This window comes from Lentinula edodes (genome assembly GCF_021015755.1).
Source record: "Lentinula edodes strain Le(Bin) 0899 ss11 chromosome Unknown C8R40scaffold_16, whole genome shotgun sequence".
NCBI lineage: Eukaryota > Fungi > Basidiomycota > Agaricomycetes > Agaricales > Omphalotaceae > Lentinula > Lentinula edodes.
The window spans coordinates 14,350-31,016 of record NW_025764322.1 but is presented as its reverse complement, the minus strand read 5'-3'; the positions used below and the strand labels follow the sequence as shown (position 1 = coordinate 31,016).

At 45.1% G+C, this 16,667-nt stretch overlaps 6 protein-coding genes and 2 non-coding genes across 8 annotated transcripts; 6 read left to right on the top strand and 2 right to left on the bottom strand.

Annotated features, from left to right (window-relative positions):
- The first annotated feature begins 200 nt into the window (after positions 1-200).
- C8R40DRAFT_t128 lies at positions 201-280 on the top strand. The gene has a single exon. It is a non-coding gene; the product is annotated as a tRNA-Gly (tRNA).
- A 2,471-nt stretch (positions 281-2,751) lies between these two features.
- On the top strand, positions 2,752-4,162 carry C8R40DRAFT_1102312 (uncharacterized protein). Its single transcript, XM_046227989.1, has 5 exons — positions 2,752-3,027; positions 3,075-3,281; positions 3,336-3,406; positions 3,463-3,570; positions 3,630-4,162. The coding sequence occupies exons 2-5, from the start codon at positions 3,170-3,172 to the stop codon at positions 4,035-4,037; spliced, it is 699 nt and encodes a 232-aa protein (XP_046086654.1). The 5' UTR covers positions 2,752-3,027; positions 3,075-3,169; the 3' UTR covers positions 4,038-4,162.
- Positions 4,163-5,640: 1,478 nt separating this feature from the next.
- On the bottom strand, positions 5,641-7,399 carry C8R40DRAFT_176610 (D-lactaldehyde dehydrogenase). The gene is made up of 6 exons (XM_046234257.1): positions 7,085-7,399; positions 6,891-6,978; positions 6,593-6,834; positions 6,436-6,516; positions 6,113-6,359; positions 5,641-6,033 (listed from the first exon to the last, which is right to left on the bottom strand). The coding sequence occupies exons 1-6, from the start codon at positions 7,286-7,288 to the stop codon at positions 5,825-5,827; spliced, it is 1,071 nt and encodes a 356-aa protein (XP_046086653.1). The 5' UTR covers positions 7,289-7,399; the 3' UTR covers positions 5,641-5,824.
- Positions 7,400-8,019: 620 nt separating this feature from the next.
- On the top strand, positions 8,020-10,112 carry C8R40DRAFT_1187685 (uncharacterized protein; the record flags this gene model as incomplete). Its single annotated transcript, XM_046233019.1, has 13 exons — positions 8,020-8,345; positions 8,409-8,445; positions 8,562-8,655; positions 8,710-8,754; positions 8,814-8,827; positions 8,885-8,993; positions 9,046-9,129; positions 9,208-9,266; positions 9,325-9,385; positions 9,441-9,455; positions 9,588-9,651; positions 9,716-9,878; positions 10,038-10,112. Exons 1-13 carry the CDS (start codon positions 8,263-8,265, stop codon positions 10,110-10,112), a joined length of 903 nt encoding a protein of 300 aa, XP_046086652.1. The 5' UTR covers positions 8,020-8,262.
- A 199-nt stretch (positions 10,113-10,311) lies between these two features.
- C8R40DRAFT_t123 lies at positions 10,312-10,391 on the bottom strand. Its single transcript has one exon. It is a non-coding gene; the product is annotated as a tRNA-Gly (tRNA).
- Positions 10,392-11,808: 1,417 nt separating this feature from the next.
- On the top strand, positions 11,809-12,537 carry C8R40DRAFT_1044861 (uncharacterized protein; the record flags this gene model as incomplete). The annotated part of the gene is made up of 3 exons (XM_046224249.1): positions 11,809-12,153; positions 12,222-12,341; positions 12,400-12,537. 3 exons carry the CDS (start codon positions 11,809-11,811, stop codon positions 12,535-12,537), a joined length of 603 nt encoding a protein of 200 aa, XP_046086651.1.
- A 111-nt stretch (positions 12,538-12,648) lies between these two features.
- C8R40DRAFT_1146416 (uncharacterized protein) lies at positions 12,649-14,579 on the top strand. The gene is made up of 8 exons (XM_046229513.1): positions 12,649-12,918; positions 12,975-13,083; positions 13,148-13,222; positions 13,271-13,311; positions 13,364-13,511; positions 13,567-13,961; positions 14,017-14,145; positions 14,223-14,579. The coding sequence occupies exons 2-8, from the start codon at positions 13,033-13,035 to the stop codon at positions 14,419-14,421; spliced, it is 1,038 nt and encodes a 345-aa protein (XP_046086650.1). The 5' UTR covers positions 12,649-12,918; positions 12,975-13,032; the 3' UTR covers positions 14,422-14,579.
- Positions 14,580-15,570: 991 nt separating this feature from the next.
- Positions 15,571-16,654, top strand: C8R40DRAFT_176231 (uncharacterized protein). The gene is made up of 3 exons (XM_046234256.1): positions 15,571-16,185; positions 16,236-16,364; positions 16,425-16,654. The coding sequence occupies exons 1-3, from the start codon at positions 15,800-15,802 to the stop codon at positions 16,615-16,617; spliced, it is 708 nt and encodes a 235-aa protein (XP_046086649.1). The 5' UTR covers positions 15,571-15,799; the 3' UTR covers positions 16,618-16,654.
- The last annotated feature ends 13 nt before the right edge of the window (positions 16,655-16,667 follow it).

The window sequence follows — 16,667 nt, the reverse complement described above, 5'->3', positions numbered from 1 at the left end:
CGCCAATCAGCCATATTCGAAATTCCGCATCATCGTCCTGCCTCAGGAGATTCTGTCGTCAGTTGGTCCACGAGTTGCTGGAAAGCTTGAAGGTGGATATAACATCGGAGTCGTAATTCCAGCCGTCCATGAGGGTTGAAGGTACGAGGCTAAGTATGTGAGATTTGAGCTGAGATGAATTGCAAAATATCTGTATTTGTACACCGTTGGTGAAGTGGTTATCATGCTTGCCTTCCACTCGGATCAGCAAGCGGCTCGGGTTCGATTCCCGAACGGTGTATGATAATGTTGCAGTTGTTTTTTCACGTTGTTTTCTACGAGGCGCTTTGCCCACCACTTTTGTTTCTTTTTGACTCGGAAAGTGAAGACGAGCAAAGAATGGTTAATGAGCATCAGGCATGTGGAAAACGGAACCGTTCAAGGCTGTGATATAGTGAGTTGCTTAAACTTCTTTACATAGTACTAAACCTCATTTATTTTGCTTAAACAGTGAGTCCTACGTTGTTTGACTGTTCGACACGCTACGTCAGGACCTTTTTGCGTCGTTCAGAGTTCCCTTCACGCCTGCTTCACTCATTACAACCCTCGATTACGACTCGCCCACATTCACGAATATACCTCGCAACTAGAATAACTTCTCGCAAAAATCCAATATATTCCCAATCGTCTACTAAAGCTTCATTCAACCTACTGGCCCGTCCTTTCTAGTGAATCTTTACGCAACGCCGTTCCATTTTCCATTTTCGACTCTGTCATTCTATCGTCTTCGACTTGAGGTTTTCGCTAAACTCATCATCCCACTGACAGCCACTGGGTCGCATGAATGCATATCATTCGTCTTATTGGCCGTGAGGTAATTCCCTGCTATCACCCTACTCAAGCAACTACAAATCACTCATGCATGGCGACGCATTTATCCACGCAATCTTCCCCCGGTCTGAGATTCATCGTTCTGCCTTTACAAATCTTATGAGAACGAAGAACGAGAAAACAGCTTCAACGATTGACGATGGGATGATCTGATCGAAGTTTTCTTTTCGGTCTCCACCACACCTTCAAAGGCCTTCAACTACTAATAACATCAGATTCGTCGAACCCGGCTTGAATCGATCCAGCCCATTTTTTCCTCTACAGGTCTTCTCGTCCTCTACCAAAATATGATCCAGACCTTGCACTTCAATTATTCTGTCTTCCCGTTTCATCGCTGCGCCTCTCTCAGAGTTTAGGCAGAACAGCTTTTCTTCCGCCTACCAATCGGATGCCGGGGAGCAACCTCTCTATCGACTTGTTTCTATCCAACATGGCCATTGGCTCGTTCATTGACCGCAGTCAATTTACTGGGTGAACGCCTGTGACCGCCACTGGCTCTGTCCATGGACGATGTGCTCTACGACGGATTGGGGATACCCTGGAGTCTTCAAAGTGAAAAACGGTGTAACAGAGGCTGAAGTAGTAAGTTTGGTTGTTATTTGGTGACCAACACCTGTAAGTGTGACTTTGAGTTGCAGTGGAAAGAGATTTGTTCTCGACCTAGATAGACTAAATTGCCTAAATCCTACCAGCGCTGAACCAGTGCAGTACATTTTGAGGTCACAATTTTGATTAACTTGTCCAGTCTCTGAGTATCTCTTGGCTGTCTGGTTTTGTTTGATGTTCAACGCTCAAGCGGACGTACAAAGGGAGGGCTTGCGATTTGAGTACTAGCGCTAAAACAGTAACGCGTTAGATCAAAACTCTGTGCATCTGACCACGTCACCACAATGGATAGAAACACCAATAAGCTCGTAGTCCTACGTCTCGGAGAGAACAATAAAGATCTAGCATGTGTATCTGTAAACTCATACGATGTAAGTGCTCTGTTGTTGTATCTCAGTCCAATTGATTTAATTCCTAATTAATCTCTGTAGAATGCTATAATCATTGCGAGAAATGAATATCCGGAGTTGCACAGTATTCCAGTTGATCGTATACAGCTGAAAATCACCGCCAAACTTCTCGACGGCACAAGCCAAGTTGTCCGCTTGACACGAAGTGGATTCCAAGAAACACTAGCCCAGTACGAGCCTTTGAAACTGGTGACAATTCAGGTCCTGCCAACGGGCGAACCACCTGATTACTCCAAGAAAGTTTTGGGATACTGAGGAAGTCGAAGGAACATATTAGTGTGTTCATATCGGTATGTAAATCATGCTAGTAATACAGATACAGGCCTGTTGATTAATTGAAGGAGTGTACATTCTATCTACCTACGATTTCCAAAGGCCCAAAGTTCCACAAAACCCAGTCCAGTGGAATCTTGCCTTGCTTTGTGAATAAATAATTCTTGTACCCACCTTTGTCACTTTCACCTCCTCTTCTTTTCCCTTGATTTATCTGGCTCTTCACATCGCTTGTTTCGATCTCTGTAAATATGTACAAAACCAGTGCAAAATGTCCTTGCGCACGGAATCTCATCTAATGTTATCACCTATCCGAATAGTCATCGCGACAATCGCATTTTCGTCGAGCCGAGTATGTATTGATACGGCTGGGCTGAGATACTTGAGGACACACGACAAGAGCTGGGATCTTCCCTCCCAAACCTATCTCTGTTTCCGAAAAACTCCTTTGGGATTCAAGTTCATTCAACAATGGTTCGCTCCACCCATTTTGCATGCAGATCTCTCCATCCCTCACCATCCTCGCTGCTGCCGATAAGGTAGGCAAAATTCGCAAGCCCTTACCAACAAAACTCGAAACACCAGACCAAGTAGGCCCGTCGGGCGGCGACTGTTGTTCCCTGTTGTTACGTTCAACAAACTAACTTGGTGGAGATCACTGCTACTCTGCTCGTTCTCGTCTTCTTACTTTCAGAAGAGAACTACATAGACCCGATATGAACCAGCTTCAAGGTACTACTACATTCCTTCGACGCGTGTGGTTGATTTTTTTCGTCAAAGGTTGACGCTCGCAGGCACACATATCAGTTGTAGTCAAGCTGTTAAGCGGGTCCAAACCTATCAGTGTATCACTACAGACCCCTTGGCTGTAAGTATAAAAGGTGGCTGGATCCCCGCTCATCTTTTCCCCCACAGAGCTGGTCTCTTCACACCGTCGCACAACTAGAATCAACGCCCTTCACTCGATTTCAGAATTCTTCCTCATCTCCTAGTATCTATTGATATTCACAATGGTTCGATCCGTGCGTTTCGCGATTACAACCGTCATTACTGTCGGTGTTGCCACTTCCGCACTCGCTGCTCCCTTGGCACCCCGTGCAGCTTCTCCAGCTCCTGTTAACAGTGAGTTAACATCTTCCAATGTTCCGGCGGGAGCTGAAAGGTCATTAATGTCAGCAATTCGAGAGATTAACACTCGCGATTTTGCGGTCATCGTTCAAGACAAGGACAAGGAGCTGAAACTTTCGGTCGGTTTCTTCTTCAATATATTCTGTCTCTGGTCCCAATGATATCGTTTTCGTAGGATTCCCTTCACCGCGATGACGATCGCTTGGATCCTGTAGAGCACCACCATCGTCCCCATACTGAAGAAGTTGTTGACGTCGAATTCAACCTAGATGAGCATCATGGGGTAAGCCCCCATTCAATCGTTGGATTGATATTCGTTATTCATTGCTCCCTACTTCACAGCACTACCGCAAGCAGGAGGTTGACATCGAAGCCATCCTCCCCGTTACCAAACACCGTGAGGAACTCGAGCGCCGAACTATGACATACCAGGAAGCTTCTGCGGGATGTAGGGCATCTGCTGCGGAAAATAAAAAAACAATTGTAGAATTGAAGGCCCAGATTCGGGAATGCCAGCGCACCGCAAACAAAAATCCGCCCAATAAGCAAGACATCGACAACTCCATCGCGATACTCCAGGCTCAAGTCAATAGGCTCGAGGAAGGAGTTACGAAACTCCTTGAGCAGGCAAATACTGTTGATCATGAGGCTGCATTAAACCCAACAGCAGCGGGGAAAAAAGACCCCGGGACCCCGTCCGAATCAGCTTACTATAAACCCCAATTTTGGAATTTTCCTCGCCCAAATTAGCATACTTTAGGCCTTCGAAGCTCCTGCCCTATCCGAAATAGCATACTTTGGGCATACTACTGGTCAACTAGGTGTCCCAATGGAAGTAGGTGGAGCTCTGACACTGGAATATAGGTAAAGAAGCTCTAAAGAGCTGGTGGACGAAAAAATATATTATAATGTTTAACATATATTGTGCACAGCAACAGCAAGGACAATAGGATCCTGTGAGGCGAGCTGCTGGAGCAGAGTCCTAGAAGAAAGAAGAAAGTCAAAAACTCAGTCTGACAGCTAAGGATAAGGCGAGATTAACCACACTTCAACTGCCCATAATCCTTCTATTAGAAGAAATACATCGGAGAGAATGAGATTAAAGCGCCTAGCGTGTGAAAAAAAACTGCACGGGCGATTGGTAAAGATGGGGTGGCAAACTGTGCAAGCAAGGTGAAAATGATGTTGAAAAACACCGCCGTTTGAAAGTCGGTGATAACTCTGACCTGACTCTGACTCATTGCACCACGACTAGGAGCGATATCAGGGCTCTCATCCAGACATCGTTTTCACTTGACAATTGGACGGTTTGCTGGAGCTCAGATCGTGGGTGTTACGAGGTGTTACGTCGAACACTGATGCCAGCCTCCAACGTTGCTCTCCGATTCTCGCCCCATTCAGCTTGGTGAAATCGCGGGTGGAACGACAAAACCCTGCTTTCCGATTCTCAACACCCTCGAGACTTATCCTGAACCTTTGTGTGCTGCATAGTTCCATAGTTTCATCATCCGATTCTTCTCCTTGTCATTGGTCTGGTCCAGGTTTGGTCGTGCTATGAATTGCCTTCGTCTAGCCCCACTCAAGCTCTGTATGTGTGTGGCTCATTCTGACAGGTCGGAGGACTCTCAGCCTAACCGCGAAGAACACAACTCGCGCCCAACTTGTCCCAGCTTGTCCCACTTAACGCTAGCCTCACCGAGTCCTGTTCTGGTTCCGACTCTGACTCATTCAATCGAGGCGTATCTGGATCTCCCCTGGTATCCTTTCGCTATCCGGCCAACGCAACTTAATATTACCACCATTGTCATTCGGAACAATTATACAACTGTGAATGATCGGTCGTCTACAACAGCTCGCGTCTCATTCAACCACAACGATATCATCTCAGATTGACCCTCTTCAATTACAACCGAGTCGCTTCGCAAATTCTCAAGCTCCCAACTCCTAGTCTCTCCCAGATCTCTCCGAATCCGAAACGCAGTGCTGATGCTGTGGTGCCTGGTCGTACATAGTCCTTCCTGCAAAATCTTGCAATGACATACATGGGTCTATCGCTGGCCATCCAGAGTATCGAAATTTACCGTTCGAAAGCAACTTCGATGATTCCGAACTGATCGCTTTGAAGAAATTTGGCCCACTCAAGGATGGTTTCAACCTCTCGCGCGCGCGCGATTGCAAAGGATTGTTAAAGATACTCCTTTGTGCCTTATGCTACTGCTTGCACTTGCGATTGCAAAGGATTGTTTCATGTTTCTCACTCTGAATCGCTGCGTGCCTTGTGCTACTGTTTGACTCTAGGATATGATTGTTTTTCTTTGATCTGGATATCGACATCGACCCCATTGGTACTAGTATTATGTATGTTATTAACTTTCCTCTAAAGTCTGTTGATTTCTCGAACTAGAAAGTCAAAAAAGCTTATTTTAACTAATAGAATTTTTGTATTCACACGGACGGATGTACAATCGACGGGTATACGGGACTGGCAGCAACGCTCTTGAACTCAATTTCTATTGGTTGAAGCTCGCACCATCTCCTCACCAGCCTCGTCGCTCGAAATCCGCCAAGGTTTCCCTCGTCGTCTCCTCTTTCGTGTGATACACCAATTCCGGACCAAGGAGCTTCGGAGCCTTGCTTGCATCATAAGGAAAGATCGGCTTCAAAATCTTCCCCGCCCCAGGGTTTCCTTTTGGCATGTCCGTGTGAGAAGGAATGGGGGAAGGTGAAAGGGAATTGGCTGCGTCGACTAGAAAAAAAAAAGAAGTATCGCAGTTGATTGGAGATGTATACACTCTGTCAAAATCAAAAAAAGGGGCCGAACTTACTGAAATCTTGGTATGAGAAATCTCCTTCGAGGATGATTAATCGTTCACCCCCGGCTTTTTCCTTCTGGAGAGCGAGGACATGGGCAAGAGCTACATCCCGGATGTCGATCCACGCATTGCCGACCAAAGCGATTTGGTCGAGGGGCTTGCCTCCCATGTCGGGGCGGACAACCGAGTTGTACCAGTCGCCTGAGGATGTGTTAAGGGCTGCGGGAGATGAGACTTCGTGTATGATTGGGCCGAAGATCTGAAGAGATTGAATGGGTGATTCGGTGAGCTTGTGCAAGTTACGGAACTCAAAGGGTCAATTAAGATCAACGCACATATGGTGGGTTCAACACGACGAGATCCCAGGAAAGTTTCGCCTTATTAGCGTTGTAGAGCTCCCAAGCAGCTAATGAAAGGTCCAGGAATAGGAAACAACATGATTAGAATGCGAATCAGAGGAAAGACAGCAAATTGTAGATTGTTATTTTACATACCCTTCTCTGCCAAAGTCTTACTCGCGCAATACTTGTTAACCTGGTTTGCATTCTTCCCATTCACTTTGACGTCTTCAATTGACTGTTCGTTCCAGTCTGATTCCGTGAATGGCTTGGGGTCAGGTAGAAGAGAGATGACGGCAGCGGTAGATGACAATAATATGAATCGCTTGAGAGTTGACGCGGTAAGTGCGCTTTTGAGTATGCTGACGGTTCCGTTTACGGCTGGAGTGATTAGCTCTGTATAGGTTTCTGATAAGCTAACAAGATTCGTTGAACAGAAAAACGAGGATTGCCTTGTGGATCGTCTGCCGCGAGCTGGAAAGGTGATGCAGTATGTGCGATTGCATCTACACCTTTGATTGCTTCATCGAATGCTCCATCCTAATAAAAGAAAACACCGAATATGAGAATCCGAACCCAAATCGGGAGCCCAAGAACCTCGATTCTGAAATAGCAGTAGTACTACTTCAAGTCAATGGCACCTTACTTTGGTGATATCTTCAACAATTATCAACTCAAATTTGTCCCCATGGTCGGCGAAAATTTTCTTTAGATGTACGCCTTTCCCTTCAGATCTGATTGTTCCCCGAACTTTGTACCCTTTCTCAAGGAGCGTACGTATGACCCAGGCAGCTACGAAGCCGTTGGCTCCGGTTACGAGGACTTTGCTTCCTGCGGGAACGGTAGGCATGATTCTGGGCGAGCTGGACAGAGATGTCGAAAAGGATGTTAGTTGTAACAAACAGAGACAAGTGGTGCCGATTAACAAGCAGGACAGCTGATTTTATAACAATCGTGTCGAGGATTGAATTTCCAGATCGCTCTTGAAGCAATCCGGGCTGATTTGTTTCCACCGAGATTCGGAAGATCAGTCAAGGAAGGAAGGTCCGGCTACTTACACCGTTGACCATCGCATGGTTCGCATCCTCGCCCACAAACGGCGACCTCGGATATACGTAGATGCGCATGCGATTCTTCAACGGGGCGAAAATACGCATAATTCAAGAAAAACACTCATCGCACTGCGGTATTCGCATGGTTGCTACATCATCTCATGCACGACTCCACTTTCGATATCAACCGTGGACTCATACCGAATCATGTCGTTTTCGGCTTCCAACTCCGTGAAAGAAGTCCAGAAGATACACTGTTCAGCATGTGCTTCATCGATTTTGGCCGGTGAGTACTATATTTCTGATAGCACGTTTAATTATGTTCAATCATGACATTCAATTAGATAGTTTCCGAGTGATATGCTATGGAAGCTTTCCAGCTCTTTCCAGTCCTTCTTCCTTCCCGCTTTTGAACGTTCCACACTAGTTCATACAATTCCATGTCGTTACATATATGTCTTCTCCTGTGAGGATCGTGAAGATCTCGAATCTTCCTCATCGCTGATGATCTCCGGTTTCTGAGTGTAACATGAAGCCGAAACATGGCTGCAAATTATCCACATTGAAACCAGACTACAGAAGACACAAGTCCGGAGGGTTGTCTATACATTCGGATTCGGGAACATTATAGAGCATATGGTATATAGATATACCCGCGGCTGGTAGGATCTGGAGTCTCTTCTTGCTCGACATATTCCCCCTCCACCATGGCTCTTGGACCAGCAGAAGTCGCGTCAGTAATATCATCCCTTTCCTCGAGTCTCTTCCATTCATGCGAGGGTGTGGTAGACATGGACCGATGCTTATCGGCACTTTTCTTGCCCTAATTTTATTCGGGATTTCGGTGACTCAAGTGTAAGCTTAGTACGGACCATTCACGGATTCCTCACCATGCTGAGGTAGATTTTCTTTATTTAGTTATATGTACTGGAGTGCATATCGGAAAAAGTTCGTGGTCAAAACCATCACGACGATATCATGAGAATTTGCTGAACATCTCACTAGGGATAGGGCATTCATTCACGCATATGTAGGTCGTCTTCAAGCTGTCCACATACTCGATTGATTAAGAGATTGTCACAGGTCTTCGTGGTCTTCGTCGCAGACACTACACATACAATCTTCATAATGGCATATATGTATCTATCACTTGTGAAACACTTTGGTGCGTTGGAATCTGTGTTGTACCACTACATGATTTGCTGAACTTGTGGTGTAGGAGACATTCCTTACATTTCTGATTCAACTTGGGTATTTGCTGCTGGTATGTATGAAAGTCCTTCTCGATCAACTAGCAATCCAACTTCGTTGATGATGATCTAGAGCCAGCTCTTGTGGTGAATATCCTCTCTTCATACAAGATCACACATCATGTTCAAAATCTTCTTCTCCAGGGCATTATTGGTGGCTTGGTACAAAGTTTCTACGGGTGGAGAGTGCAGATCCTACTCGGAAATTGGTTTGTCACCTTGATCATCTTTGTCGGTGCTCTTGCAAATATGTGTAGGTAAATTTCGAGCTCTTTGTTGCGCAAGCTGAATTAAAACTTCCCCAGTGATGGGCATTGCAACTGCAATTGGTGCGGACATTGTGAAAGCATTCTCAGAATTTCAAAGGTTTCAAGTGGTGGTCATTATTTGTAAGTCAAGATTCGAGAGCTTACCTTGTCTCCTTTTACGCTGGCAGCTTTGATGCTGAATGTTAGCACATCTCTTAGGGGCCGTCACTGCTATGGCGGCAGATTTAATTATAATGGCAACACTGGTGCTGCATCTGGTAAATTGCCATTCCAGCTTCCACGGCAAGTCAAACGTTCTTACGCATAGATTTTCAGAGACATTTCAAGACAGGAATCAATAAAGGAACAGACAATCAGATTGATAGGATTATCCGGTGTAAGTGTGTTCAATGGACTTGGACATTTAACAGCCTCAATCAATGTTTTTACAGTAACTTTACAAACTGGTACGCCGAACTCTTGCAGCCTTTCCATTCAATTTCAATACTGAGAGATAATCATGATCCTCAGGAATGATCACGGTCATCTGGGAGTACGTATTCGTTTTCATGTCTATTTTATTATCCCCTTATCTAAAGTTCTTCGCTATTTGTTATATAGCATTGCCCATCTACTGACTTTCCTTCTTGATCCTGCTGGCGTGTGCGTGCTACTCAATGTTCTCTGATCACAACTGCAAACTGACAGTAGTGTCTTCTCATTCTAGACATCTTTTCTTCAATTTTACCCTTGCGAAGCTATACACAAATTCTCTACTCTCATCTCTGAACTCAAGAGGAGGATGGAAGTTCATGGATTCAACATCTGACCACAATCCCATTACCACTGGCCGATCTGGGATATATACTGAACATGGAGTTAGCCAACATGTATGTGTTTTGTCCATTGCTAATGATGTTGGATATTTTACTCAATGCAATCTTTTGTGTGGCAAAAGGTCGAGGTCAACTTGGGTTATCATACTCGCAGTCGGCCTGAGGTCAGTGATCAATATATGTGCTTCGATGACTTAACTAATTGTTCAACAGGTGTTTATACAGGTTGAGTCTCATGAAATGATGGACCAAAATCAAAAGGGCGCAGCAATTGACTCGGAATACTGAAAAACTGCTAAGTATTATGAGTCTTCACGTTGTATTCTTATGTTAGTCAAATCTATTGAAATGGACCAGAGTGGAGACAAGAAATCGTGAGGAGTATCTGGGTGTGTATTGTATTTGAGAAATTGTTCTAGTTTATATTGTCAAAAATAAAAGCAAGTAATTTCGGCAGCACCAAGAGCAAAGTTCAAAATACCAGCACTACACCGTTCGGGAATCGAACCCGAGCCGCTTGCTGATCTGAATGGAAGGCAAGCATGATAACCACTTCACCAACGGTGTATGTAGAGTGAATAAAGGGTGAGATCCTCATAAATATGAATATGGCAATGTTGTCTATCCACAAATAGTCCACAATTTGTTCCATTCCTTCCGCGGTCCTTCCTCGACGGGTGTCACTAGAATCCTTTGAACGAAATTCGGATTTATGACTCGGAGCAAACAGCACTGCAGGGGATGACGGTCCTGCACCTTCTACGTTGACTATGCCACGACGGGACACGGCGCGACAGTGATCGACGAGGTCCATGGAATGAGGCTGGTGCTAATGGAGCGGGCTATAATCACCTCGAGGGAGCCTCAAACATTGAACCCGGAAAGGGCACAAAAATGGTGACAAGCCGTGACCAGACTCCACGTGAAGAGATGTTACGAGGCTGTAGTTTACGGAAGTATCGTCCTTATATACGGCACTCCATACAAAATTAATTTCCTTTTATGGTAGGAGTTTCTCCTTGTTTGGACAAAAGTAACACTGAGTTGAATTGAATTGATTTTTTGTGACCGGCACGGGATATCACGGGACTGTGACTCTGTCACAATTATTTTTTCTCGTCTCACAGCATCTCACTCAGTTACTCCCTATTACTCCATAGATACTGTAGTTTATGTAAATTTGCTTTTATTTTGTTCCCAAAAAACATTCGATGTTGGCGCCTGAAAGGCGCCCTGTTTTTTTGATTCCATAATATTTAATAAACCCCAAGAAAGGAGCCGAGTTTTTGCCATGCACGGTGGTGCAGTGGCCTGCAATCGCATGTGATGTGAAGAGATGTGAAGAGATGTGAAGAGATATCAAGGGAGGATTGGTCAAAACGAGCCTCGAGGATGGCGGGATTATTGCCTATACGGAGATGTGATAACTGTGAAAGGATGACCGGCCTCGAGGCTTGGGAGAATATGGGGAGATGCTGCGTAAGTAGGGAACTAATTTGGATTGATTTGAGCTGATACAGGCTGATACGCGCAATGTGAAAAGGTCATCCAGGAACATACGGTTATTCCGGCGAATGTGATATACTGTGAGTAGAACGGATTAGGGAAAGTTGTTTATTATCACTTGTTGTGCGTCGGTTAAGTAGGTGAGGACTGTAAATGCCATTAACTCTTTATTATCACTTTGCGTTTGTCGGTTAACGCTGAATCCTGCCATCCTGCGTCCTCCTTCACTATCTCCTGTCCTCGTTTCTCCCCTTTACTCCTCATTTGCGATATATCACTCGACGAGAAGAAAGGCATGCAGGATTTGGAAGGAGGCGGATGGACAAGTATAAAAGGTATGATGTTAGTCGGTGAGTTTCGTCAATCCTCTTGGATAGCACTGAAGTTCACTAAAACTCATTCGACTCGATAACTTTCCACTGTTGTGAATCTGTGAATCCTCTTCGGATCTACTACACTTTTACCCCACATCTACGCCATGTCTTACAACAATCCGCTTCACTCGCCCGTACCAGCCTCCAAACAATCTACCTATAACTCCCTCTCAAGTTCCATCGCCGCTTCCACTTCGTCTTCTTCGTCCTCGTACACGAATTCGCGCCGCCGTCGCGTCCCATACACCCCTTCGTTGAAATTTCGCTCCTCGAGTCGTCCTCAAGCGCCTATCGCGTTTGATTGCCTAGGATATCCTGGTGCGGGGATGCCTATGCGAGAAATATACGCCAGGGGAGAAATCGCACTGGCGCAGATGATGGATAGAGGAGCAGAGCGTGTTATGGTGTTTGCGCAGAGTGGGATAAGAAGGATTCACTTGGTAGTGAGGGTAAGTTGATTGATTTTGTGCTTTAGAGAGTTCCGTGTCTGATTTGAAATGTATTTCATTTGTTATAGTGGCCTGGATACGAACACCTGGAATGCACATTTCCTATAGAAGTGGTCTTATCTTCTGGACATATTACGAGGGTGCAGCTAGCTGCTGCTGTTACAAACACTTTCATCAAATTTATCGAGGTAAGAGACCGACTCTGACTTGTTTTTTTTTCATTTCTGATCATTTCTATCTTTACAGCAAGCCAAAAATGAAGGTTCATCCTCACCAGAATGGCGATTTGGTTCAAAAGGAATTCAATTTACTCAGCTATCGCTTCTTTCCATAGCTCATTTGTCGGAAGATGCGTGGAGAGCTGAGATCGCTGTGGACTTTTAGGATGGAATAGAGTCGATGCTACCATACAATACCTTGAATACCCTCCAGTTAATCTTTTACCTATACCACTACCTCTTCGATGAATGAAATTACATGATCGAAAGCAAGCGCGTCGACGCGTCGTCTGAAGCGCGCACTAGCACGTGGTCATTATACACTAAGCGCTTGTTATAGTTCGACCTTCAAACTTCAAGTTCTACTCTAACTTTCATTTCTAAGTTTCAACGCATTCTCGAGCCACTAATGGAATTCAGGCAATTTTACGAATGAGCGAGTGGTCAATGGCTAATGGTATGGGGAGGAATGACGCCATCCATAAATCGTGTGCCGTTTCGTTTAGTTTTGGTTTTGTTGTTTTTACCTGATTTATCATCCTCCCCGGTATGTCCCTTCACTTTCATGTTCTTTATTAATCGTTTTACACGAAGTTCCGCCAGGCTTTCTCGAATATACTCTCATTTTGGCCTCAATTCAAGATCTTTACCTTCAATAACAATGTCGACTCCAAAATTTCCTGAGACAATAGAGGCTTTTGCGATCAACAAAGTGTGTGGGAGATTACTATGTATCTATCGATACCAATGAAACTAAAGAATATCTTGTTGTGTAGACTGGTGGCTTTGAAGTTCTGGAAAAGCTGACTTTGCCATTCCCGAAAGTCGAGCCAGGCCATTTGGTGATCAAAGTGTGTCTTTCAACCTCAGAAGCGACACTCGACTGATGAGTTTCATAGGTAGAATGGATTGGTGTTAATTTCATTGATACATATTACCGGTATGCATCGTGCCAATCGCGAACAATTCTTGGATTCCAAGCCTTTTTTTAGTCAAGGACTCTATCCGTACCCAAGCTTCCCTGCGATACTTGGGAAGGAAACCTCTGGGGAAATTATTGCGCTTCCAACTGACCCAGAAGTCCTCAACAGTCCCGATTTCCAACGGATGGAATATAAAGTGGGAGGAAAAGTTGCTGTTGTACGAATTCGATCATTTTATCTTCGTCTTCGTTATCCCAAATATCGATCCGTAGGATTTCCTCGGAACCCATTCAACATATATATCTGTGCCATGGATCAAAGCATATCCGATCACCCACGGCGTCTCCACCAAAATCGCAGCAGCAGGTCTTGTTCAAAGCCTCACAGCTCTCACTTTCTTCGAAGAATCCTATAAAGTCAAAAAGGGCGATACCATCCTCATCCATACTGTTGCTGGCGGTCTCGGACTATTGATGGCTCAGCTAGGCAAACATCTCGGTGCGACGGTGATTGGGACGACGTCGACAAAGGAGAAAGCGGAACTAGCGAAAGCCCATGGGGCAGATCATGTTATTCTGTATAAGGAGGAGGACACGGTGAAGAGGGTCTTGGAGATTACTAACGGAGTCGGTGTTGAAGCGGTGTTCGATGGTGTTGGGAAGGATACGTGCGTTGATTCTCTGGCACTGGGATTTCAAAAGCCGATACCATTGGTTTCATAGGTTTGAAAGTAACTTTGAGATGCTCCGCCGAAAAGGTACTCTCGTCTCCGTAGGCAATGCGTCTGGAGCGGTTCCTCCTGTTTCTCCTCTCAAACTCCTGCCCAAAAATCTCAAACTGCTGCGACCAACGTGTGTTTTCTGCCACGCACTCCCTTTGCTTTCCATCTAACTTAAATTTCATTTCACGTCCGTCCCTGGAACTTTAGGATGAACAACTACCTTGTCACGCCTGACGAAGCAGCTTACTATGGGGACAAAGTTTTCGAATTTATCTCGTCCGGTGTTCTCAAGATCAATATATTCAAGGAGTATCCGTTCACGCAAGAGGGAGGACAACAGGCGCAGAAGGATCTCACAGGAGGAAAAACTACGGGCAAGCTTTTGATCAAGGTTGTGCAGGATTGAGTCTCGTGGGTAGTGGCATTCAAAGTACTAGGAGAGTAGTCCTCCACGAACAAGATCGAGAAGATGGGATATGAAGAGTTGGAGGAGTAGTAAGAATTCAGCGAGAATGTATGGAAGCTAACTAAATTTGTATCACCAGCAACTAAATTTTTCACCTCACTAACCCGTCTTGGAAGTCACCTAAGCTGTTTTCGTGGAAAGCTGACAATCGTTCGAATTTCTCTTTAGGATTTCTCCGACGATGACCGCACATTTCAGAGAGCAGCTTCCCTCGGACCTTTTTCGTGCCCATTTTCTTATCGTGTGCAATATAACGCGACATGGAACGGAGCAGGAGCGCAACAGCTGTTTTTGAATTTCGTTGTCCACTTTGACATCTCCTGTAATGCCCGTCTAATCATTCAATGATCTGCTAAGTAAGCGTTGTGTTTTTCATCCCTACGCCCAAAACATTACTAGTCAGCATGGGAATGGCAACTATCGTATTTCCCTGATAGGTATATTTGTGCATATAAGTAGCTCTTCAACGCCCCGAGCTCACCGTTTGCTGGATGGTGAATTGCTGACTGACACAGCTTGCATAGGAGCTGCCTTAGCAAAAAGTGGATACATCCTACTTGCGGACCCTAGCGTATATCGATCTGCTCTCTCCGTATATCTCTATCGTTATCATACCAGCCCGAGGTAAGTGATACTAGTGGCAGCGTATATCCTAATAAGCAGATTCACTCATATTCCACTCAAGATTTTCAGGATTCACTTGTGGACCTCATAGACATAAAGAACGATCTTTTTGAGAAGATTCCACATTCAGATATCAAGAATTTCTTCCCCGTGCGTATTCATATCGATTTCTATCGAGATAATTCTCGAACTATGCACTTCGTTTCCATCTATGTCTTCAGGTCAAACACCCGGAGGGACACAAAGAACAGAGAATGTCTTCCTCCAAATTTCCTTCTACAGTCGAAGCTCTCGCCATTGCTCAAACGGGTGACATCAACGTATTGGAAAAGATGACGCTGCCATTTCCAAAAGTCAAGCCGGGAGATTTAGTCGTTAAAGTAAATTATTTTTACAATGTGTGTTGGCTTGGTTGATCCTTCTCGCGTTCAGATTGAGTACATCGGGGTAAACTTCATCGATACGTACTTTCGTGAAGGTCTGTATCCATTGGACCACTTCCCCACTACGATTGGCGAAGAAGCCGCTGGGATTATCGTTGCTTTACCCACTGATGCTGAGGTATTGGGCAACCCGTCCTATAAGAGGCAGGGATTCGAGGTTGGAATGTCTGTAGCCGTGGTATGCCATAGGTTTCTTTATCTGTACATGGATCGATCATTGTACCGACCATTCCGCCTCCTGACAGACCACAATGGGTACCGACCAAACATACGTTTCCATTGCCTGGTCCTACGTATTCCCCACCCATGGTGTCTCAACTAGAATCGCTGCAGCATCCATCACCCAAGTCGCTACTGCTATCACATTCATGTCTGAAGCATATGCCGTTTCTCCTGGCGACACCGTCTTCATACACACCATAGCCGGAGGCCTAGGTCTTATTTTTACCCAATACGCCAAACATCTCGGAGCAACGGTAATCGGAACTACCTCGACCCAGGAAAAAGCGGAGTTGGCGAGGAACAATGGTGCGGATGATGTTATTTTGTACAAAGAGGAAGATGTTGTGGAGAAAGTAAGGGTGTTGACAGCTGGGAGAGGGGTGGATGTAGTTTATGATGGAGTTGGAAAGGATACGTATGCGTCTTAGCTCACCTGAAATGCTAGTACTTATTCCGATGCTTCAGATTCGAGATGAACTTTGAATTACTAAAGCGGAAAGGGACCTTGGTATCAGTCGGTAATGCATCTGGGGCCGTACCGCCATTCTCCCCTTTGAAGCTGACGCCGAAGAACCTCAAGCTAGTCCGACCTTCGTATGTGATGGCCTTTTCCATACGTTCTTACTCATGACTTCATCCTTTGCCTGCTCCAAGTGTGTCCAACTATGTTGTGACTGCTGATGAGGCATGGGAAATCGGAAGCAAGATTTTTAAAATGATTCGTGAGGGGGTGTTGAAGGTGAATATATACAAGGAATACCCATTTACAACTGAGGGAGGGAGACAAGCACAATTAGATTTAACAAGTGGAATGACAATGGGAAAGCTGGTCATTAAAGTAGTGTAATTTTGCTGCCTAAATTTGGAGGTTGTATGTCCTAATTAAAACGCAGAAGA